Source organism: Leptopilina heterotoma, unplaced genomic scaffold (assembly GCF_015476425.1).
Source record: "Leptopilina heterotoma isolate Lh14 unplaced genomic scaffold, ASM1547642v1 Lhet_396, whole genome shotgun sequence".
NCBI classification, from domain to species: Eukaryota; Metazoa; Arthropoda; class Insecta; order Hymenoptera; family Figitidae; genus Leptopilina; species Leptopilina heterotoma.
Window position 1 is genome coordinate 91,681 of NW_025111061.1, and position 25,027 is coordinate 116,707.

Genomic DNA, 25,027 nt, shown 5'->3' on the forward strand with positions numbered 1-25,027 from the left:
TCGCTTCGTTCGCGGTGGTCTGCAATTATTGTGCATTATTTGTGTTCTTGTTTCCTATTATATGTTTCATAAAACATTTTTTTTTCTTAAAGTTACTACGACTTTAAGGATTACATTCTCATCACATGTTTTTGTTTGCTGATGATTGAGAGATTAAGTGGATTTAAATGTATATTTTTGGTTTTGATGATTAAAATTGTGAAGTAATTTTTAATTATACTAACTCTCTTAGCAGAAACATGATTTATTTATTTATTTATTTGGTAGATAAACGGGTGAAAAATACCCTTTACATAATATAATATACATATAAGTAAAATCTAGAAACTAAAAATTAAACATCGGCCATAACAGAAAATTGTAATTAAAAATTTTCATTTAAAACAATTGCTCGTAAAGCGGCGACAAATCTCTCCATTTTAATATCAAAAAAGTCAAGGCTACTAGGACAAAGATTCGCTTGCCTACAGAGTCTAGTAATAATAGAATTCTTCCCATAATTAGTTCTATGTTTTTTAATATAAAACAAATTATAGCCTCTTAAGACTCTAACCGGAGTATAAAAATTAACCTGAGAGAGAATTCTAGGACAGTACACGATACCGTTTATAATTTTAAACAAAAAAAGCAAGTCATTATATCGAAACCTTGTGTGTATCTTAGGAATTTTTAATTGCGAACGTAAAGCATCATAGTTATGGGAAAAAAAATCGTAACCAATACCAAGTTGCCTAGCAACAAAGCGCAAAAAACGATTTTGAACTCTTTCAAATCTAACAATGTGAATGAGGTAAAAAGGAGACCATATCACAGAAGCAAATTCAAGGATTGATAAAACAAAGGAATAATATAGAACTTTAAGGGAAACCAAACTTCTAAAATCCGATGCATTTCGTATAATGAAACCCAATAATAATAATGATATGCAGAAGCAGCTAAAATATTCTTAAAGTATTACTATCAAGTTTTTTGTGTAGTGTAGACCGGAGCGTAATGGCTAAATTTTCACTCTTTGTTGATTTACTCGGACATTTTTGTTTTAATTAAGTGTTTATCTCCTAAAAAAGTTACTGTGGTATCTCAGCTTTCTTTTAAAAAACGAACGTCCCTATATTACTTCCCAGTAAATAAAACTAATTCAAACGGATTGAAATAAATTAAGATTTTTGGGAGAAAGCGGGATTCATTCAAGCTCTTTGTATATTCGAATCAATTTGCCTGAATTTATGCAAACGAATTCGCATTCGAAAGAAATGACCAAGGTATGCATTGAATTCGTGCTGGCGAATTAAAAAAAATTAAAGGCCCCAAATTTTGTCCATTGAATTAGTAAGAATAGAAGATTTTGGATTTCAATACAGTTTGACGAATTTCAGGTTTCAATTTCTTTTTTAAAGTTATTTTAAAAAAATTAGAACGAAAAATAAAAATTTTGAAAAGTTACTTTTATATATGAAATACAGTTTTTCTACTATATTTTTTACAATAGTGCACGGAGAGAAATCTGCTGCTAATACACGGAAAAAAAGTACGTGAATCCTTCCTTGAAAGTGCTTGACTTTTGGATAGGACACAAAATACAAGGCTGTATCATATACTTTTTATTAGAAAATATAGAAAAGTCCTAGAGTTATTCTAGTACTAGTATGGGCAACAGTGTTTTTTAAATTTTAACGAAAAGTCATTTGTTCAGTTTTATAAAGTACGTGAAAGATTAGTTGACTGCGCTTGAAAATTCTGTAGAGCATGCGCAGTGTGCGTTGCGCGTTTCTACCCAAGGTAAATGCCAGCTGATCGTCTGTTTCCGTTTGTGTTAATTTCAGATGTGAATATACTATTATTTTATGAAAAACAAATAGTGTTAATATATATTTATCTTCAAGAATTGACTTTCAAAAATATATTTTTTGTTTTGTGTTTCTCACAAAACAGAATGTTATGTAAGTCTCAGTTTTCAGTGAAATAGCATGTCTCAGAAGTCGTGAAAAATTTCACCATGTGGTATATAAGAACAATTCGATACTTACTTTTAAGTGTTAAGTGTGTGTTTATATTTAAGTTATACGCGAATATATGTGTGTGTTATAGGTTAGTTCATAAGTGTTGACGAACGTCGAAAAGTGATACAATAATTGTTCTTTGTTTGTGTGATTAATTATCCAAATATGTGAATGAATGAGTGAATTTCAGAAAAACGGTGTGAACAAGTGTTAATTATTTTTTTTTATTTAACAGTTTTTTTGAAAGTCAATGAAATTCTCAAGCAAGGTACTAGAAATTTTCATTGACTGCTTTTGAAACTCTCATGCAAAAGTACTAGACTGTTTTTAGTATTTTGTGTCGTATCCAAAAGTCAAGTACCGAGTCAATGAAAAATTCACGTACTTTTTTTTCCGTGTATTACTCAAAAGAGCACATTACTTAAATTGCTTAACGTTTCTCTTATATTTTTAGCATGGATTCATATACTTATTGTAAAAATACTTTCAATGCAATAAGCATAAGAGACAGTAGCTAATTTTGCACGAAATCTTTATTATAAATACAAAGAGAACGTGCTATAAAAGTATTAGATTCTTCTTATAAGAATCGCTCGAACTCCGACTGATTTTCAGGCGGACTTTATACAACACAATCTTACCTGCGTATACGAACATATAACTCACACACATATATATTTCTCTGGACAGTTTTGTCGTCTGGTAAATTATTATAACCTCAAGCTAAAATTCTATTCAGCAGTGACTAATAAAATTTGTAAAGATTCTGCAAGCAATAATAGCAACAGATTTCTCTCCGTGTGCGATTGAATAATAAATAATCAAACTTTGTAGAAACTTGCAGTACATCAAGTTGTCTTTGGAGCGCAATCATTTCAATTTACAATTTTTAAATAAATTACAATTATTCATTACGCCCCTTAGCCATTATGTCCCATTCCTCCTATATACGTGATTTGTAAATGTAATATCAAATGTATAATTAAAAACATGTAAATCCGGATACAGTGGATGTGATAGTTTAATTTTTATAAGAAAAACTTTAAATTTACTGAAGATTTAAAAATGAACAATTAGATAAATTTCCTGCATGATTTTTTTAAAAGAACGTCCAAGTACCTAAACTTTCGGAAGGGCCTTCGGCAGGACGCGCCTCTGCACATTACGGCGTCTTGTCAGCAGTACGGAAACCGTGCTTCAGAAAGGACGAAATTTATTTTTGTAAAAAAATATTTAAATTTTATAGAATATTATAATATATTATTTTATACATAATTAATTAAATATATAAAAAATATTGTTAAATATTGTTATTATATGTTATTTTGAGCATAAACAAGAAATTCACTTAGAGATTTTGAAAAAATCGTTATTTTTCATGCTATACATATATTTGAATAACTTATAAAATAATAAACGTTTTCTAATGGTTCTCTTCTTATTCTAAAGGTCATTTTCAACAGTATGAAAATTACTTAAGGTATTCACGTGTATTCTTTGCTTAGAAATTGTAAGCAAAGCAAAGGTAGGATACCCAAATTAGAACAAAATAAAAAAAATTAGCAGAGCATTTCAAAAAAATTTTTGAACTAAGAAAACAAAAACAATCCTCCAAAATTTACCCGTCGTTTCAACAAGCAAAAATAAATCACCTCCAATGAAATGAGACAAAAAGTCAAAAATTTAAAAAACTTTAAAAAAAATTAAGTTTTTCAAAAATTATGGTCGGAATAAAGTTTTTGTCTAACGACAGACAGACAGACAGACGTAATCGCCGGACCAAGTTTTTTGGATTCAGGGCACCTCAAAACGAAAAGATTTCATAAAATTAGAAAAAGTCAATTTTCCACCAAATCTAATACCTTCTCATGTGATGAGAATGTAAAAAACCATTTCCAACAAAATAGGACCAAAAATTGAAATGTAAAAAGGGGTCACACCAGCCCAACTGTATTAAAAAAATTTCATTGACTTTCTAAAATGTTAAAACTTTTATGAATATATTTTAGTTATAACATTTTAGACACCAGTATTGTGCAGTGATGGGAAGTGACGCGTCACTTTAGATTTTCTACGTAAAATACCTCAAACGAGGTATTTTACGTAATAAACTGTAAAATACTGTAAATTACACGTTCAATATGGCGGACTTATTATTATTTTTAATTTGACCGTTTGACGTCCTATTTTTTTTATGTTTTTAATAAATAACACTGTAATTATTTAAGATTTAAAAACCTTTTATTACAAAAAAGTGTTTTATTACACATTGTCTAAGGCAAGAAAAAACGATATTTTTGAGAAAAACCGGCTTTCTTCAACTCCATTGAAATTACCTGGTTCAAATGAAATCGTTTATAACCTCACATTTTGTTGTCAACAATGTTGCAGAAACATAAAATTAAACAAAATCACGAATCACCTTACATTTAGGAAGAATCTGATGTACAAATTTAAGAAAAAAATTTTAAAAAAATATTTTTTTTAAAATTGTCAAAAATACAAAATTTTGAAAATTTCAAAATTTTGTATTTTTGTTATTTTTTGACCAAATGAGCTGTCCAACGAACTCAGGCTTCATTTTTATGGACTAAAAAAGTTCCCCAAATTGCAAATCGATTCATAAAAATTTATTCGAGTTATCGTGGAGACAAATTTTTCTACAGACAGACGACAGACAGACAGACAGACGGACAGACACTTTTCTAAAAACCATTTTTTTTGGAATCAGGGGGTCATGAAACGTAAAGATTTACCAAAATTAGACAATGCTCAAAATCGCACAAATCCAAGACTTTCTCATTTTTGATGAGAATGTAAAAAGCAAATTTTACGAAAAAATTTAAAAAAAGCAAAATGTTGGCATATTTTGAGTTCTTTTTCGTTCCTAATTTTGTATATTTACCTAAATTTGTCATCTAAAAAAAAATTAAAGTTTTGACATGTTTTTAATGTTTTTTTAATGTTTTGGCTAATGCTTCACTCACTATAAACCTCAATTTTTTGCACTTTTTTGGAAAAAAAATTCATAACTTTTTTGTTTTTTGTTGTACTGAAAAGTGTCTTAAAGAAAAGTTGTTTGTTTTTGTACCAAATTTAAGGAAAAAATTTTTAAAAAATATTTTTTTGAAAATTGTTAAAAATACAAAATTTTGAAAATTTCAAAATTTTGTATTTTTGTTATTTTTTGACGAAATAAGCTGTCCAACGAACTCAGGCTTCATTTTTATGGACTAAAAAAGTTCCCCAAATTGCAAATCGATTCATAAAAATTTATTCGAGTTATCGTGGAGACAAATTTTTCTACAGACAGACGACAGACAGACAGACAGACGGACAGACACTTTTCTAAAAACAATTTTTTTGGAATCAGGGGGTCATGAAACGTAAAGATTTACCAAAATTAGACAATGCTCAAAATCGCACAAATCCAAGACTTTCTCATTTTTGATGAGAATGTAAAAAGCAAATTTTACGAAAAAATCAAAAAAAAGCAAAATGTTGGCATATTTTGAGTTCTTTTTCGTTCCTAATTTTGTATATTTACCTAAATTTGTCATCTAAAAAAAAAATTAAAGTTTTGACATGTTTTTAATGTTTTTTTAATGTTTTGGCTAATGCTTCACTCACTATAAACCTCAATTTTTTGCACTTTTTTGGAAAAAAAATTTATAACTTTTTTGTTTTTTGTTGTACAAAAAGTAACTTAAGGAAAAGTTGCTTGATTTTGTTCAAAATTCAACGAAAAAAATAGAAAAATATATTTTTTTGAAAATTGTCAAGAATACAAAATTTTGAAAATTTTGAAAATATCAAAAAAATTCATAACTATTTTGTTTTTTGTTGTACTGAAAAGTGTCTAAAGGAAAAGTTGTTTGTTTTTGTACCAAATTTAAGGAAAAAATTTTTAAAAAATATTTTTTTGAAAATTGTTAAAAATACAAAATTTTGAAAATTTCAAAATTTTGTATTTTTGTTATTTTTTGACGAAATGAGCTGTCCAACAAACTCAGGCTTCATTTTTATAGACTAAAAAAGTTCCCCAAATTGCAAATCGATTCATAAAAATTTATTCGAGTTATCGTGGAGACAAATTTTTCTACAGACAGACGACAGACAGACAGACAGACGGACAGACACTTTTCTAAAAACCATTTTTTTGGAATCAGGGGGTCATGAAACGTAAAGATTTACCAAAATTAGACAATGCTCAAAATCGCACAAATCCAAGACTTTCTCATTTTTGATGAGAATGTAAAAAGCAAATTTTACGAAAAAATTAAAAAAAAGTAAAATGTTGGCATATTTTGAGTTCTTTTTCGTTCCTAATTTTGTATATTTACCTAAATTTGTCATTTAAAAAAAAATTAAAGTTTTGACATGATTTTAATGTTTTTTTTAATGTTTTGGCTAATGCTTCACTCACTATAAACCTCAATTTTTTGCACTTTTTTGGAAAAAAATTCATAACTTTTTTGTTTTTTGTTGTACAAAAAGTAACTTAAGGAAAAGTTGCTTGATTTTGTTCAAAATTTAACGAAAAAAATAGAAAAATATATTTTTTTGAAAATTGTCAAAAATACAAAATTTTGAAAATTTTGAAAATATCAAAAAAATTCATAACTATTTTGTTTTTTGTTGTACTGAAAAGTGTCTAAAGGAAAAGTTGTTTGTTTTTGTACCAAATTTAAGGAAAAAATTTTTAAAAAATATTTTTTTGAAAATTGTCAAAAATACAAAATTTTGAAAATTTCAAAATTTTGTATTTTTGTTATTTTTTGACGAAATAAGCTGTCCAACGAACTCAGGCTTCATTTTTATGGACTAAAAAAGTTCCCCAAATTGCAAATCGATTCATAAAAATTTATTCGAGTTATCGTGGAGACAAATTTTTCTACAGACATACGACAGACAGACGGACAGACACTTTTCTAAAAACCATTTTTTTGGAATCAGGGGGTCATGAAACGTAAAGATTTACCAAAATTAGACAATGCTCAAAATCGCACAAATCCAAGACTTCCTCATTTTTGATGAGAATGTAAAAAGCAAATTTTACGAAAAAATTAAAAAAAAGCAAAATGTTGGCATATTTTGAGTTCTTGTTCGTTCCTAATTTTGTATATTTACCTAAATTTGTCATCTAAAAAAAAATTTAAGTTTTGACATGTTTTTAATGTTTTGCTTCCTCGTGAGGAAGCTTTGTAGTCGTTTAATTTACAAAATTTTTAAAAATACTTTTAACAAATTTTCTTCTATATGGGACTATGTTATATACGACCCTGAACAATTGTCCGGATGTATGTATGTGTGTGTGTGTGTGTGGATCCCGATTTTTGTGAACACGATAACTCGAAGAGGTTTTAACGAATTTGGCTAAAATTTACCAGGTATATTTATCATAAAAATATCTCGAAATGGATTGATAGACTTTAAAAAATTCTCAAAAAAAAATTTTTTTTTGACTTTTTTCTAAAAAATTTTTTTTTTCAAAAAATTTTTTTTAAGTTGTTTATTGAAGTTAATAGGGTAAACGTACCAATTGTCGAGGATGGTTCCTGTTGTCGAGTAAACAAACTTTGAATTTTATTTATACAGTATAGCACATTGTAAATGAAAAAAAGTAATAAATATTAATTTTTTTATGCGTTACAAATGTGAAAAAAATATATTAATATTATATAAACAAACAAATGAGACATTTTAGACAATATTTTTTGGTTATTACCATGGTAACATCGACAAATGGAACACCCTCGGCAATTGGTACACTTACCCTATATAATAAAATCTTATTCATTGCATCAAGACGAATCGATTGGTATATAAAAAGTATAAATTGTATGAGAATTTACAGAGTTAATTACAATTAAAGCTGAAAAATTCGCGTTTTTATCAAAAAATGAGTTCTTTCCGCAAAATTATGTTGCTGTGTAAGAAAATCTTACTCATTTATTTCTAAAATCTTATTCATTACACCAAGACGGATCGATTGGTATATATAAAGTATATGTTTTACTTAAATTTATAGAATTAAAACCAATTATAGACAAAAAATTTGCACTTTTAATAAAAATTAATTTTTTCTTAAAAATCATGTTGCTGTACAATAGAATGTTATTATTTATTAAAAAATAAATCAAAAATCTTATTCTTTGCATCAAGACGAATCGATTGATGTATATATACATCAATCGATTCGTCTTAAATTTTCAATAGAATATATACTGTATATATACAGTATATATTCTATTGAAAATTATAGAATTAATTACAATTAAAGTTGAAAAATTCACTTTTTAACTAAAAATTTTTTTGTTTATTTAGATTCATATTACTGTATAAGAAAATTTTATTCTTTCTATTAAGACGAATGAACTTTATTTTATAAATGTTAAATTGTATTAAAAATGATTTAAAAATGAAATATATTTATCGTTAATGCTTCCTTCACGAGGAAGCAAATTTTTTTTGCTGATCGTAAAGAGGAAGCAAAATGTTCATGTAATGAACATCTGGATTTACAACTTGTTTTTAATGTTTTGGCTAATGCTTCACTCACTATAAACCTCAATTTTTTGCACTTTTTTAGAAAAAAAATTCATAACTTTTTTGTTTTTTGTTGTACAAAAAGTAACTTAAGGAAAAGTTGCTTGATTTTGTTCAAAATTCAACGAAAAAAATAGAAAAATATATTTTTTTGAAAATTGTCAAAAATACAAAATTTTGAAAATTTTGAAAATATCAAAAAAATTCATAACTATTTTGTTTTTTGTTGTACTGAAAAGTGTCTAAAGGAAAAGTTGTTTGTTTTTGTACCAAATTTAAGGAAAAAATTTTTAAAAAATATTTTTTTGAAAATTGTCAAAAATACAAAATTTTGTATTTTTGTTATTTTTTGACGAAATGAGCTGTCCAACGAACTCAGGCTTCATTTTTATGGACTAAAAAAGTTCCCCAAATTGCAAATCGATTCATAAAAATTTATTCGAGTTATCGTGGAGACAAATTTTTCTACAGACAGACGACAGACAGACAGACAGACAGACAGACAGACAGACGGACAGACACTTTTCTAAAAACCATTTTTTTGGAATCAGGGGGTCATGAAACGTAAAGATTTACCAAAATTAGACAATGCTCAAAATCGAACAAATCCAAGACTTTCTCATTTTTGATGAGAATGTAAAAAGCAAATTTTACGAAAAAATTAAAAAAAAGCAAAATGTTGGCATATTTTGAGTTCTTTTTCGTTCCTAATTTTGTATATTTACCTAAATTTGTCATCTAAAAAAAAATTAAAGTTTTGACATGTTTTTAATGTTTTTTTAATATTTTGGCTAATGCTTCACTCACTATAAACCTCAATTTTTTGCACTTTCTTGGAAAAAAAATTCATAACTTTTTTGTTTTTTGTTGTACAAAAAGTAACTTAAGGAAAAGTTGCTTGATTTTGTTCAAAATTTAACGAAAAAAATAGAAAAATATATTTTTTTGAAAATTGTCAAAAATACAAAATTTTGAAAATTTTGAAAATATCAAAAAAATTCATAACTAGGGTAAAAGTGGGTATTATCGCGGGTGTGGGTATTATCGCGGTATTTTATATTTTAATGAATATTTCAAATAATATAACAAATTTTTGACACTAAACAATCACTCCTTGAACCTGACAACTAAGACATTATAATATGCATCATATTTTTGATTATTTTTCTATTAATCAATTTATTAAAAATGTTTTAAAATTTGTTGTCTAAAAAAAGTTCAAAATGGCTCACCTTGGTTTGAGATTCAACTCTACAGTGGTGACAAAAATTATTGTTTTTATGTTCTATAAAACTCTAAGAGATGATTCTTTTTTTATATTTTGGTAAATTTATTGTTATTCTTCATAAAAAAAATTTGTTTAGTTAAAAAAAATTGATTTTTATCAAATATTTACAGTCACGATAATATAGACATCTTTTTAGGGTTCCGTACACCTACGGTGTAACGGCGGAACCCTATTGGTGAGACTCTGTTGTCCGTAGCCAAATCGTGTCCCCCCCCCTAGCGGCTAAACTATTTGACCTAAAGAGCTCAAATTTGGTCCAGATATGTATTTTCACTCGTAGATTACAGGAAAAATATAGCGAATGTGATTGGACGTGATGGTCATAGCGTTGTCAAGGAAATAACAAGATTTTTGGCCAAAAATGCATAAAAAGTGACCATTCCCCCCCCCTTAACTTCTAAACTATTCGACATGGAGAGCTGAAATTTTGCATGCTGGTGTATTTTTACTCGAATATTACAGGAAAAATATAGAGAACTTGATATGTAATGATGGCCATAGCGTTGTCAAGGAAAAACTAAAAAAATTTTAAAAAAATATTTTTTTTCTTTAACTTTTACATTATTTGACCTAATGAGCTGAAAATTGGTATCCTAGTGTATTATTACAGTCTGACGACAAAAAAATTATTTAAGAAACTTTTTGAAAAAAAAATCAAAAAAATTTTTTAAAATTTTTTTTTCAAAAAAAAAAAATTTTTTTTAATTTTTTTTAGTTTAAACACGTGGCATTAAATATTTTAAGGAAGAGAGTGAAATTTTAAGAGAATAAATGAGAGATTGTTTTCTGACTTTAATTTCTTAACTAAAAAAAAAAAAAATTGGACAAGTGCGAGTTGTACTCGCACTGCAGCGAGTTGTACTCGCACTGCAATGGCGGGTTCCGTACACAAATATTAAAACAATACTTGCAACATTTATCGGTAATTGATAGAATTAAAATAAACAATTAAAAAAATATATTAAAATCATTTGATAAAAAAAATAACTAAAAAAAATTAAAGTATTGTATATCTAATATTGTAAACAATAATAAGCAGAGGAACAAAATTTTCAAAATTATAGTTCCTCTGCTTATTATTGTTTACAATATTAGATAAATACAATACTTTAATTTTTTTTAGTTATTTCTTCTTATCAAATGATTTTAATATATTTTTCTAATTGTTTATTTTAATTCTACTAATTACCGATAAATGTTGCAAGTATTGTTTTAATATTTGTGTACGGAACCCGCCATTGCAGTGCGAGTACAACTCGCACTTGTCCAATTTTTTTTGAACATGTGGGTATTTTCGCGGCTCCTATCATAACCCTTGAAAGTAAGGTTAGCAGTGTGTCTCTATAAAGTTTAAAACGTTGAAATTATAGCCGATATTATTTTTGCTTGTTTTAATTTATATTTTAATAAAAGTACTTTGTATATAATATAAAAAACTTTAATTTTCAACTAAATAAATGTTGAATTAACATTGTTTTTCCACTTTGCACAGTAACTGTTAAACACATTTAGACACAATAAAAATTTCGTTTATTTGAACGTTCAGAATTTTAGTAAATCTTATAACAGTTACAAAATACAAGCAAGAAAATAAAGAGTAATGGAAAAGATAAAAAAATTAAAGTAAGTGAGATCTGTATATTTAAGGAAAAAATTTTTAATAGCTATAAAAAAGGAGCAAAAGTGTCAAATGAGAATTGACTATACGTTAGAAATATTTGATAATAATTGCTTTAGAATATTTTATCAGAGTATTATTTTATATTATGAGACTAATTAAATTATTATAATAAAACCAAGTATCTTTCTTCTTGTGATACTAGTTTACTATTGAATTCGTCCATTTATCATAATGCTTAACATTTTTTTTAATTCAAGTTCTTGCGATATTTATATTTTTAAAAACTATATTATTATTCCTTTTAATTTTTTACATTTACTACATTATAATTAAGTAACTATTACAAAAATCCAAAAAGCAATAAATAAATTATCCGCGATATTTACCAAGCGATAATACACTCATCCACGATATTTGACACGCGAAAATACCCTCAAGCCATTACAAGTCCCGCGAAATTACAAGCAAAGGAGTCTTCTATTTAATCATTTATTTAACGATTAAAACTATTTTCTATAACATTGGCTATTTTTTTTTAAAGAAAAGAAAGCTTAAATATTCATTTTAAAAAAAAAACAAAGTTACATATATTTAGGTTCGGTTTTGACCGTTCCCAAGTACAGTTCTCAAGCACTAATTTAAGTGAGGATTCACCTCACAATGTCTATAGTTCTCTAATTTTGACTTATTTGTAATTTTAAAGTGTCTAACTTCAAGTATTCGGAGGAAATGATTCTAAACAGACTTTTTTTTAACTTAAACTCATATTTGCAATAGTATAAACATTTAATTCACATTTTTACCTCCCAACACGTGTTCATCAACCGCCATAGATTTATATAGTTTACCGAATCGCGTTTGACGCCATTTTTTTTCACATTAACCAATTTCATGGAAACTTTTAATTCTTAACTCTTATTCTTCTAAGTGTTTGTTCTGACAGTTGGCAAAGCCTAAAGTCATTTAAGAAGAAGAAGAAGAAGAAGACATATATTTATTTATAATTTTTAAACCACTTGGATGTATGACGTATACAAAATTCCTCGATAATACCCACATTTACCCTATTTTGTTTTTTGTTGTACTGAAAAGTGTCTAAAAGAAAAGTTGTTTGTTTTTGTACCAAATTTAAGGAAAAAATTTTTAAAAAATATTTTTTTGAAAATTGTTAAAAATACAAAATTTTGAAAATTTCAAAATTTTGTATTTTTGTTATTTTTTGACGAAATGAGCTGTCCAACGAACTCAGGCTTCATTTTTATGGACTAAAAAAGTTCTCCAAATTGCAAATCGATTCATAAAAATTTATTCGAGTTATCGTGGAGACAAATTTTTCTACAGACAGACGACAGACAGACAGACACTTTTCTAAAAACCATTTTTTTGGAATCAGGGGGTCATGAAACGTAAAGATTTACCAAAATTAGACAATGCTCAAAATCGCACAAATCCAAGACTTTCTCATTTTTGATGAGAATGTAAAAATTAAAAAAAATGTTAAAACTGATGCCAATTTGTGAATTTTTCATAAAAATAAATAATCGTGGGTACTTCCCTAGCAATAGTAATGTAGATTAACGACAAATTTTGTTTTTTTCTCTTGCGGTGCTGTTCAGAGAATGTTATGTTGTACGCAGATTCGCTTCTCGAAAAAAAACTCATTTTCTGTTTATCATCAGTTAAAGCCCTATTTTGTATCAAAAGTTAATAAAAAAAAATTTCTGTACCTCAAAACTTGTATAATAAAGCCTCAAAATTTTATTTTGATCCATAGAATAGTTTCCAAGAAAAAAATTCCCAAGAAAACGTTCATTTCTTAGTGCGCCTGGGTAGTATAACCCCTTAACCCTTAACATTCGATTTTACGTTGACTTTCATTTTCACACTGTCTTTGATTTTGATTTTGAAAGACAAAGTGAAAATGGAATTCAAAGTCAGAGGGAAAATGAAAGTCATTGTCGGAGTGAAAATGGAAGTGAAAGTTAAACTCAAATTACAAAATCCCACCCCTGATTCTACAAAATCTATAAAGTTAAAAGAAAAATTAAAAATGTGTTGATTTAATTTAAAAATTTAAGTCCAATTTGTTTCAGTTTTGGGTGTCTTTAATTGTGTTTTATAATAATCAGTGGGAGTGAAAAATATTAGAAAGTTAAAATTGTAAGTTTATTTATCTGTTTTAGTTTGTATGTGTGACATGATTGTGATTTAGAGCAGCATTGCGAATAATGTGTGAATTAAATGAATCCCCCACTTGCTTTATAATTCTCTTTCTCTCTCTCTCTCTCTCTCTCTCTCTCTCTCTCTCTCTCTCTCTCTCTCTCTCTCTCTCTCTCTATCGTGACTCTTTGGTTTTTATCCGTTTAGTCGAACAGCTACTGCAATTACGTGCTCATCTCGTAGGTTTCTGGACCACTTGGGAAGTATGTACTTGTGATAGACGGATGCTGACTCCTGGATTTATTTGTCGTAAAATCCTATCTGAATCTCGTGTTTTCTTCCTTCTCATCTCTTGTATCGCTCTTCTTGTGTCACCCTTTTTTCTTCGACATAGCGAAAAACGTGTCACTTCAAAGCTTTATCGACTTATAGTTAAGAAAAAACCCCATAAATGATATTGAAATAATGCAATAGTGATTTGAAAATAATGTTTCCTTTTGTTTCGTAAATATTTCGAAATAAGTGAAGAAGAAGAAAAAAGGGGAAGAAAAGAAAAAAATTGTATTTCTTTTTATTTTTATAAAAAAAGTGGTGTAATTTATATGGTGACGGTGATGATAAATGTGTTTCGTTTGTTTTGTCCACTTCTTCCTTACAAGGTGATTTTCCGACTTAATTCTGACCTCGATTACAAGTCTGAGAGTTCTGTAATTGACGACGAGAGATGAACTTCGGAATGAGGAAGACAATCAGTAGAAAAATTGTCAAGTTCCTGCTGCTATTTCTTCTTTATTCGGCTGGTAAATTGTCTTGATATTATAATTATTCGAAAATTTAAATAAATTTCTAAATTTTAATTCTATTCTAAATTAAATATATACAGGTAATATTAAATATTTTAAAGGGAAGGGATTTTTGTCTTTAACGAAAGTTATTATCCCAAATTAAAAAATAAAAGATTTATTTTTAAAAATTATTCGCACTGATAGAAAACTTTAAAAACACTCGAACTATATTTTTTGAAATTATGGTATTTCTGATTATTTTAAAATGGATCAATAAAATTTAAAAACAAAATTTGTCAGCATTGGGACAAGGTCTTTTACTGGAGGAAGAAAAGGAGCCAACATATCTTACCGCAGGTGTCGGAGAATATGTCGTCTTTAACTGCGATCTCGACTTTCCACACGAGATACCGATTCCATATATTCTACACTGGAAACGAGATGTAAGTTTAAAAAAATTTTTTAATTAACTGAAAAAACAAAATTCTACAAGGAGAGAAAATATATTATATTGAATTTTGTAAAAGTATTTTATAATTTAAGGAAAACTTAGACAAAGCGAAATTTTATTGATATAAGAAATACTGAATAAAACTTATGTGTAATTTGTTGATTAATGTATTTTTCGAACACTTTCGAGCAAATAGAAAGAAAAATTAGTAACAAATCGCCCACGCGCATTTCGAGCCTGCGTGGGACATTTAACAATTGGCGTTCTATAAATCACACTAAATTAAAAGCGTTATAATAGTGATTGGGAATTAAAGTCAATCACTATTATAACGTATTTATTGATTAAATACCTCACTTGTTCCTTCAATCTGAATAATATCTTTTTTCTCAATTTATTAAAATTTACATTATACTAACTCCATTTCAATATTATTATTATTTATTCAAAAAAGGCAGAAAATTCCCTTCAATATATTATTATTTATATTCAAATGCGTAATATACAGAAAACGCTAGATGGATTACTTTACCCTATAGTGTTACATTTATAATAAAAAAATGAGAATGTAAAAATTTTCTTTTACATTATATGAGAAATAAATCAATAACTAATTTCAAGTTCCAGTTTCTCATATTTCTCATATTCTCCTTATGTGGTTTTCTAGATGTTGATACTCTTGATTAAAATGTAGGCAAAAGAAATTTTTTTTACTGCCTGTTTCAAATTACGTGAAATTAGTAAACAACCGTTTTCGAACGAGTTTTCCTCTGCATACAGGTACTTTTTACAAAATCTGACAACGTATAATCGACACAAATGTTTTTAATTGTCTGAATTCAAAAGATTTTGTTAATCTATGCAGAAACGCGGTTGCAGGATTGGAAATACAAAAGTAGTAGAGGGCAGAAGCATGCAGCGAGCGTAAAGGCTCAGCTGTCAAAATGATTCGCATTACATTGCTATGGTAATTCCAATTCTGCAAAAGTGTTTCGGTATGGATTAACAAAATCTTTGGAATTCAGGTAATTAAAAACATTTGTGACTATTGTACGTTGTCATATTTTGTAAATAGTGCCTGTGAACAGAGAAAAATTTATTAAAATATGAATTTTTACCAATTTCACGTCATTTAAACAGTCAGTGCCGTATTTGTTGGGTGATAACTGTAAAACGCACATTATCGAGTTTAAGAACCCCCACAGCACCGAAACTTTCCTAAAAATTTATTAAATATTTACTTGCAATATTCAGAATATTTAACTGAAAAGTTTAGTGAAAATTGTGTAAAGATTTTAAATGTCCCGATTAAATAAATGTTTAGCGCCAAGCTTTCTTTAACATTTCCTGAACATGAAATTAAGTCTTCGCATAATTATAATTATTATTATAATTATGCGAAGATAATTCGCATAATTATAATTATTATTATAATTATGCGAAGATTTTATTGAAATGTTCAGGAAAGCTTCGCGCTAAATATTTATTAAAATCTGGACATTTAAATCTTTACACAATTTCCACTAAACTTTTCAGTTAAATATGAAGAATATTGCAAGTAAATATTTAATAAATTTTTAGGAAAGTTTCGAGGCTGTGGAGAAACCATCGAACATCGTTAAACTTACAAATTATATTAGTAAAGTTATATGTAATATAACTAAGGTTACACTACTTGCGTTATTTGCGTTACATCCCGTGTAGAAATTTCGCTATGGCCCGGATCAGGGACTGATCGGGCCTTCCCTATTAGGGAATGAAACACACGGCCCGATATGGCCCTGATCAGGAAATCCATATTTGATCGTCGCCCCGATCTGGCCCAGGTCGGGCCGTGTGTTTCATTCCCTAATATGGCCATAGTAGGGATATTTCTACACGGGATGCAATATTAGTAAAGTTACACAAAATATTAGTGCAATTACATGTAATATTAGAAATCTCAAATAATATTAGTAATTTTACATGCAATATAAATAAATTTACAAGTAATATTAGTAAAGTATCATATATGAAATCTTGCAAAATTACCTCATATGACATCCTATCGGAAATCCAATTTCCTACGTGGGATCTTACGTGGTTTCTTATACAAATACCCATTATAAATCCCATAACCCACGTAAAAATCCACATGGGATCCTATGTGAAAGCACATATGAATTTAAGACACGATTTGAAGTGGGAATTCATGTAGGAATTTATTTTTGTGTATATATAGGCAGAAATTTACGTAAATTTATATGTAATGTAATCCCATGTAATTTCTTATATAGGAATCCGTATAAAATCTTACGTAACATCCCACTCTCTAAATTTGAATTAGTAGAATTCTACTAAGAAATAGTAAAATTTGACTAATTTTTAGTAGTTTTCATGGACGACTTTTCCCCTTTTCAATTAATAGAATATTACTAATTCTTAGTAAAATTTTACTAATGTTTTAGTAGAAATTCACTAATTAAAAGTCACTCATTTCACTAAATGAATTAGTAAAACTGTTTTATCGACTATTAATAAAACAGTTCTACTAATTGTTAGTAGTAATCTACTAATCAATTAGTAAAATTCACTATTTGTTAGTAATCTCCTATCTCCTATAATATTAACATATTCGTCGTCGTTTTGTCGTTCGTGTACTTCCGTATTTCATCGTTCGGTCGTTCGACTTTTATCATTTATTCATTATTCATAATATCGTATATACATATACTCATTGTACATACATAGACGCATGCGCTACTGCATGTTCTATGAATATCAGGCATGCGCAGCAGTGTTCTATCAGTATCAAGCATGCGCAGTAGTGTTCTATCACTATAACGCATGTGTAGTAGTGTTATATCAGTATCAAGCATGCGCAGTAGTGTTCTGTCAATGTCAGACATGCGCAGTAGTGTTCTGTCAATGTCAGACATGTGCAGTAGTGTTCTATCACTATAACGCATGTGTAGTAGTGTTATATCAGTATCAAGCATGCGCAGTAGTGTTCTGTCAATATCAGACATGCGCAGTAGTGTTCTGTCAATGTCAGACATGTGCAGTAGTGTTCTACCTATGTCAGGCATGCGCAGTAGTGTTCTATCACTATAACGCATGCGCAGTAGTGTTCTATCACTATAACGCATACGCAGTAGTGTTCTACTACTATAACGCATGCGCAGTAGTGTTCTATCACTATAAAGCATGCGATGTCAATGTTTTACAAAAATTTAAATAACTTCTAAAAACATGAATACTTTTAATGATCTTAAGTTTACTTTAAAGGTTATTTTCTACAGAATGGAAAGTACTTGTAGACATTACCGTGTAATTTTTTCTTAGAAATCGCAGGTCGGCAAAGTTATACACAAAAATTTCAATTTCAAATAATTTTTTTGTACAAAAAACTATCCTTCAAAAAATATGAAACATGATATGATGTAAATTTTTCAAGAAAATTTAGTAAAAAAATATGTTTGAATTTTAAAAATTATTTTTCTGTTAACCCGTTGCCTGTTAACGACCGTTGGGTAGTAAACTTCTTAGCGCAAAATAAATGAAATTTCTTATGTAAATTATAAAATAAATTGTTATATATCATTATTAACACACTATTGATTGCAATGATCCTAAATTAAGAGCGTTCGATGGTCTCTGAAATTTGTAGGTTATGTGCGACATACACTTTTCGCCCTACAAAAACGGTACTGCCTGGTTTAAATGACGTGAAATTGGAACCAATGACACAAATCTTCTTAATTACCTAAATCCAAAATATTTTCTTAATCCATGCAGAAACGCGGTTGCAAAATGGTAAATGCAAAAGCAACAAAAGTAATGTAATGACAGGCGGCAAGACGTTTGTTACAACCATTTGCCATTAGAGGGCAGAATCATGCAGGGAGCGTAAAGGCTCAGCTGTCAAAATGATTCGCATTACATTACTCCGGCCTTTCCCATTTTGTAATCGCGTTTCTTCAAGGATTAAAAAAATATCAAGGATTTAGGTAATTAAGAAGATTTGTGTCAATGGTTCGGATTCAGATTTTGCAAAAAGAGCTTGTGTGCAGAGAAAAACTCGTTCGAAAATGATTGTTTACCAATTTTACGTCATTTAAACCAAACAGTGCCGTATTTGTTAGGTGATAACTATTTGTCCAACATAATCTAGAAATTTCAGAGACCATCGAACACCCTTAAGTAATAAATAAATGATTATTTATTATTTTTAAATAATATAACAATTTAAAAACAAGTAAAATTCATGAAAATTTATTTTTAATTTAAGTCACATTTAGTGTATAAGGGTTTTTGGAGTCGGTGAATTTAATTAATTTTAAAAAATTCAAAATAGCGGACATCATTTTTAAAATTCATTTGGATTTTTATCAATTTTAGTATGACACCAGAATGTGCTGCGTGGAGGCTGCAAAGGTTTTACATTACACTTTCTGTTCTTTGTTTTTTTTGTTTATAATATCTGTTTAAAATTTAAAAATTTTGTCCGACATATTGGATCCACCATTTTGAATTTTTTTGACGTCATATTTATACTCAGCGACCCCAAAAACCCTTGTATACTAAGTTTCATAAAAATTCATCCACCAGATTTTGCTGAACATTTTGGGCCAATCATATGATTATTTTTCCAAACAGCGAAGGGGTTTATAAGATTGTTTCAAATTTTTTAAATTCTTTTGGTCTAAGTTTGCCAACCTGCATTTTCTAAGAAAAAAGTTTCGTATATTCGCATAATTCAAGTTATTTGAATCAAATAAATATATAGATAAAAAAATTATTTGAATGAGATAATTTTTTTAGTGTGCTAATACTTTTACGTATGCAAATGGAAGAACATTAATTTATTTATTATAAATTTGGTATAAGGACTACATAAATAATTATTTGACGCAATTAAAGAGATATTGGTCTAAATTAAAATAATTAATTACAAAAAATTATTGCATATTTGATATAAATAAGGGAAATTCCACGTCAACACGGACAGAGCTCTAAACAACACTTGCTTTGATAGATTTAAACGTTCTAGGGCTTAAAAGATTTCTACATTTGTGTACTTTAACATACCGATGGGCTTTTTTGCAAATTTTCATTTCCAATGCCAATAGAGCTGTCAAAAGTCAAAAGGTCCAAAAATCTCAACATACTTTTATGAATTAAAAGCAAAAAACGGGGTAAATTATTTTGTAACTCATTCTTTAACAGTTTTTAGGGTCCCCGAATATAAGTCTAAAGTTTTTTTTAAGATTCAAAATGGCGGATCCAATGTGGCGGACAAAATTCAAATTTAAACAGATTCGATTAAAACTTGTTACTCGGGGGTTTTTAGGGTCGCTGATTACGAATCTGAAGTCACTTTTTAAAAATTCAAAATTCAAAATGGCGGAAAAAATTTTCAAATTTGATCCGATTCCCTTAAAACGTGTTCCTCGGAAGCTTATGGGGCCACAGATTACAAATATGAAATCACTTTTTAGAAATAAAAATGGCGGATCCAATAAGTTGGAAAAATTTTTTAATTTGATCAAATATAATTAAAACGTGTTACTCGGGGGTTTTTTAAGGTATCTGATTACGAATCTGACATCACAATTTAAAAATTAAAAATAGTGGATCCCATATGACTGAAAAAAATGTCCAATTTTGATACATTTCGCTTAAAGTTTGTAATAATAACAAATTGTTTACATTATAGAACAGTATGAAGCTAGAATTTCTTAAAAGTGACTTCAAATTCGTAATCAGATACGCTAAAAACCCCCGAGTAACACTTTTTAATTAAATATGATCAAATTTTAAAATTTGTCCACCATATTGGATTCATCATTTTTAATTTCTACAAAGTAACTTTATATTTATAATCTGCGACCCCAAAAGCCCCCGAGTAACACGTTTGAAGGGAATAGGATCAAATTTGAAAAAAATTTTCGCCATATTGGATCCGCCATTTTGAATTTTTAAAAAAAACTTTAGATTTATATTCGGGGACCTTAAAAAACTGTTAAAGAATGAGTTACAGAATAATTTACCTCGTTTTTTGCTTTTAATTCATAAAAGTATTTTGAAATTTTTGGACCATTTGACTTTTGACAGCTCTATTGGTATCGGAAATGAAAATTTGCAAAAAACGCCCATCGCCATCTTAATAAGTACATGAATGTAGAAATCTTTTAAGCCCTAGAACGTTTAAATCTATCAAAGCAATTTTTGTTTAGGGTCTGTCCGTGTTGACGTGCGGAATGTCCCGCATAAATATTTAGTTATTAAAAAAAAAATTATTTTATTGATGCAAATAAATATTTATTTGAATTAAAATCCATGCATTACTGAATCAAGTAATTTTCCTAATTGATTTAAAGCAATATTTATTAGATCCAATTATTCCATTCATTTGACTTAAATAATTCGAATTTGCTACAAATAACTATTTATTTGATACTAGGTACAAATTAAAATTTTTATATCAAGGGCAGTTCCATACGAAAAGTAAATGGTGGATCACCGATTTTTCTTAAAGTTTGTAATTTTGTAGTATTTGGGGTACTTAATAACTGTGCCAAACAGTTTTGCAAAAAAAAATTTTTTTGCAAGATATTTAGATTTGAAAAATCGAAAACTGAAAATAAATAAATAAATGTCAATTTTTTATAATATTAAAAAAAAGTTAAGAAAAATTAAATTTTCAATAATTTGTTTAAACAATAATTTTTTATTGTTAAAAAATATGCTAAGGACATCATGGAGTTTCCTAAAAAAATTATTTTTTCAAAATTTAAACCTTTCTTAATAAGGTTAAATTTTTAAAGAAGTGCTTTTTGAAGTTTTTGGGAAAAAAATTTTTGAAGTTTGCGCTACGAGTTTTTGTGCGTTGCGCTAACTAAGTAGCGCCTATATCAGTGTATTTTAAAAGATGATATGACCTTAACTGCTCGCCCCTAATACATTTATTAATTATATACGTATATATTATTATTATAAACAGTTTAACTATATATTTTTAACTTCTTTATAAAAATTATTTTCCTTTTTTATTGTAAAAAATCTTTTCCTTCACACTTTATCCAGGCTTATATTTCTAATTTTTTATTTTTATGGTCTTCAGTGGAACAAAAGTTAAACATTATTGTGTCAAATTTATTTTCTACTAACTGAAAAAATGGTTTAAGGAAAGGATTTTTTACATTAATCCATTGATGCCTATAGGCAAAGGAATGCAGATATCATAAAAGTAACTATTGGAATCCTGGCATGGGATCTAATGATAATTTTTGTCGTTGAATGTTAAAAAAATATTTTTTTAACAATTTTTTTTTATAAACAAATGAAGAAAAGTTGATTTTCATAAGAAACTTATAGCGCTATTTTATTCTACGCTAAAAACCACTACGAAAACATATATTACATAATTTTTTAAAAAAGACCTATTGGTGTAAAAATGTTATAAACAATTAGCCTGCATTTATACTGTATGAGGTATAAGGATCGTTTTTGAAGTTAAAGATTTTTTTAAACAAAATTAGCTTAATCAGGAGAGTTTTTGACGTTAAAAATTTTTTAAACAAAATTTTTACCTCAAACTATTTATGTAAGTGGAAATAAATAAGTCAAATGTCTTCCGAGCGAGCGTTAGCGAGCGAGGAATATGACGCTAGTATATTACTAAATCATTTGGTGGACGACTTTTCACCATTTCATTAGTAACTTTCTACTAATTTAGATTTAGAGAGCATATGTTTTCTTTCAAAATGAAATGCAATACCTTAGCTTATATACTATCACCGCCAGGTGGTGAAAGTGACTTTTCTCGCTGTTGATAAGATTTTTGAACTGTATATAAATAAGAGCTCACAGTCTGCACTTCCGAAGATGTGTTGAAAATTATTAAATTCCTTTTTATGATAAATTTCAATACTAATACAATTTATTATTTAATTTTTAATTAAATAATTTTTAATTAAATAATTTTTAATCATTTGAATATTCTTACATTGGAACTTTAATGTGAATTCCCATATCAAATCCTGTATTAGGTAAGTTATAGAGTCATAAAATCATATGTGAATTCTCATATAGAATCATATATAGAATCTCATATCGAATCTTCTGTGAAATCTTATATTGAATCATATATATGAAATCTCATATAAAATCTTATGTGAAATCCTATATGAATTCCTAAACGGTTTCCCACATAGAAATTTACATAAATTTCTGCCTATATATATATATACACAAAAATAAATTCCTACATGAATTCCCACTTCAAATCGTGTCTTAAATTCATATGTGCTTTTACATAGGATCCCATGTGGATTTTTAAGTGGGTTATGGGATTTTTAGTGGGTATTTCTATAAGAACCCACGTAAGATACCACGTAGAAATTTGGGTTTCAGACAGGATTTCATATGATGTAAGTTTTCAAGATTTCATATAAAAAAAATTTCATTATATATACATAGGATTTGATTTGGGTGAATTTGAATTTAGAATTTTGCAAGAGATTTTTTAGGAATTTATGTCAAAAATTATAAGAGTTTGAGATGGGAAATAACTTAGAAATTGGCACAGGCAATTAATAAAAATAAAATGCCAGAAAAATTGTAAGAGATGATATAGGAATCCACTATATGTTTTTATATAGGGGGCATTCCAGGCCAAATCGGAAATCATATGCTTTTTCATCTCAAATTTAAAAAAAAAATTTTTTTTTCTTTTAGTACTCTTTGAAATAAGCTATCTTGATTTTTTCAAATTTTTTCATAAAGCGGTTCAGGAGATACAGATTTTTGAAAAATGACGATTTTTACGTATATTTTTGTTTTAAATGCTTATAACTCGGTCAAAAATTGACCAAATTGGACGTTTTAATAATGAAAAGTTTTGCTTTCACGCTTAGTTTTTAATACAAATATTTCTAAAAAATTTAAAAATAATTTACGATAAGATTTAAAAATTTTTTAAATAAAATTTCATTTTTAACAATGTATGTATCGATGAATTTTTTTCCAAATTTTTCGTAAGAAACTAGCACTAAATTAACAATTTTTATGTTTTGTCCAATCGTGGGAAAACGATGGGATCTATTTATTTTGAAATTTTTAATTTTTATATACGCAGTGGTGTCTAAATGACTAACTTGTTATTTTACCAAATCACAATTTTACACAGAAATAAGGTTAAGTTTAGAGAAACTCAGTCTGAAAACACATTTGCTGTAAAAAAATTTGTTTGAATTTGTCAAATGGCAAGTTAGTCATTTGGCCACCACTACGTATATACAAATTAAAAATTTCAAAATAAATAGATCCCATCGTTTGCCCACGATCGGACATGGCTTAAAAATGGTTAATTTAGTGCTAGTTTCTTACAAAAAATTTTGAAAAAAGTTCATCAATACATACATTGTTAAAAATGAAATTTTATTTTAAATATTTTTAAATTTTTTTGTAAATTATTTTAAAATTTTTTAAAAATATTTTCATTAAAAACTACGCGTGAAAACAAAACATTTCATTATAAAACGTCCAATTTGATCAATTTTTGACCGAGTTATAAGCATTTAAAACAAAAATTTACGTAAAAATCGTCATTTTTCAAGAATCTGTATTTCCTGAACCGCTTTAAGAAAAAATTTGAAATAAATCAAGGTAGCTCATTTCAAAGAGTACTAAAAGAAAAAAAATGTTTAAAAAAAACTTGAGATACAAAAGCAAAATAATTTCCGATTTGGCCTGGAATGCCCCATAGATACAAAATTGTATATTCCCACGTGAAATCATATTTCAAATCGTGTCTTAAATTCACATGTGCTTTCACATGGGATCCCATGTGGATTCCCACGTGGAACGTAGGATTTCATATGGGTTTTCATTAAGGAACCTACGTAAGATCCCATGTGGGATCCTACGTGGGTTTTTTCAATAGAGAAAATTCTATTTAACCCTAAATTCTATAACTAAATAAAATTTGATAAGTGGCAGTCAAATTGAAATTATAAATTTTATTGTTAAGAATGTTACCGACAGATTAGCTCAGTCGGATAGATGCCTCGCTTGGCGGTCGTTTAAGGACCAAGGGTAAGTACCCTTGGTTCGCGCCCATTTGGATTGGTATTTTTCTGGCACGTGAGACAATCTGAGCGGGAGGTTTGACGTCGAGGTATAATGATG

General features: G+C 28.0%; 1 protein-coding gene across 2 annotated transcripts in view; it reads left to right on the top strand.

Annotated features, from left to right (window-relative positions):
- The first annotated feature begins 13,816 nt into the window (after positions 1-13,816).
- LOC122506088 (protein borderless) overlaps positions 13,817-25,027 on the top strand; it is a 79,337-nt gene continuing 68,126 nt past the window's right edge. For both annotated transcript variants that reach the window (XM_043618082.1, XM_043618083.1), the window contains exons 1-2: positions 13,817-14,418; positions 14,704-14,846. In XM_043618082.1, coding sequence (XP_043474017.1) covers positions 14,343-14,418; positions 14,704-14,846 — 219 coding nt within the window. In that variant the 5' untranslated portion in view covers positions 13,817-14,342. The remainder of the gene's footprint in view (positions 14,419-14,703; positions 14,847-25,027) is intronic.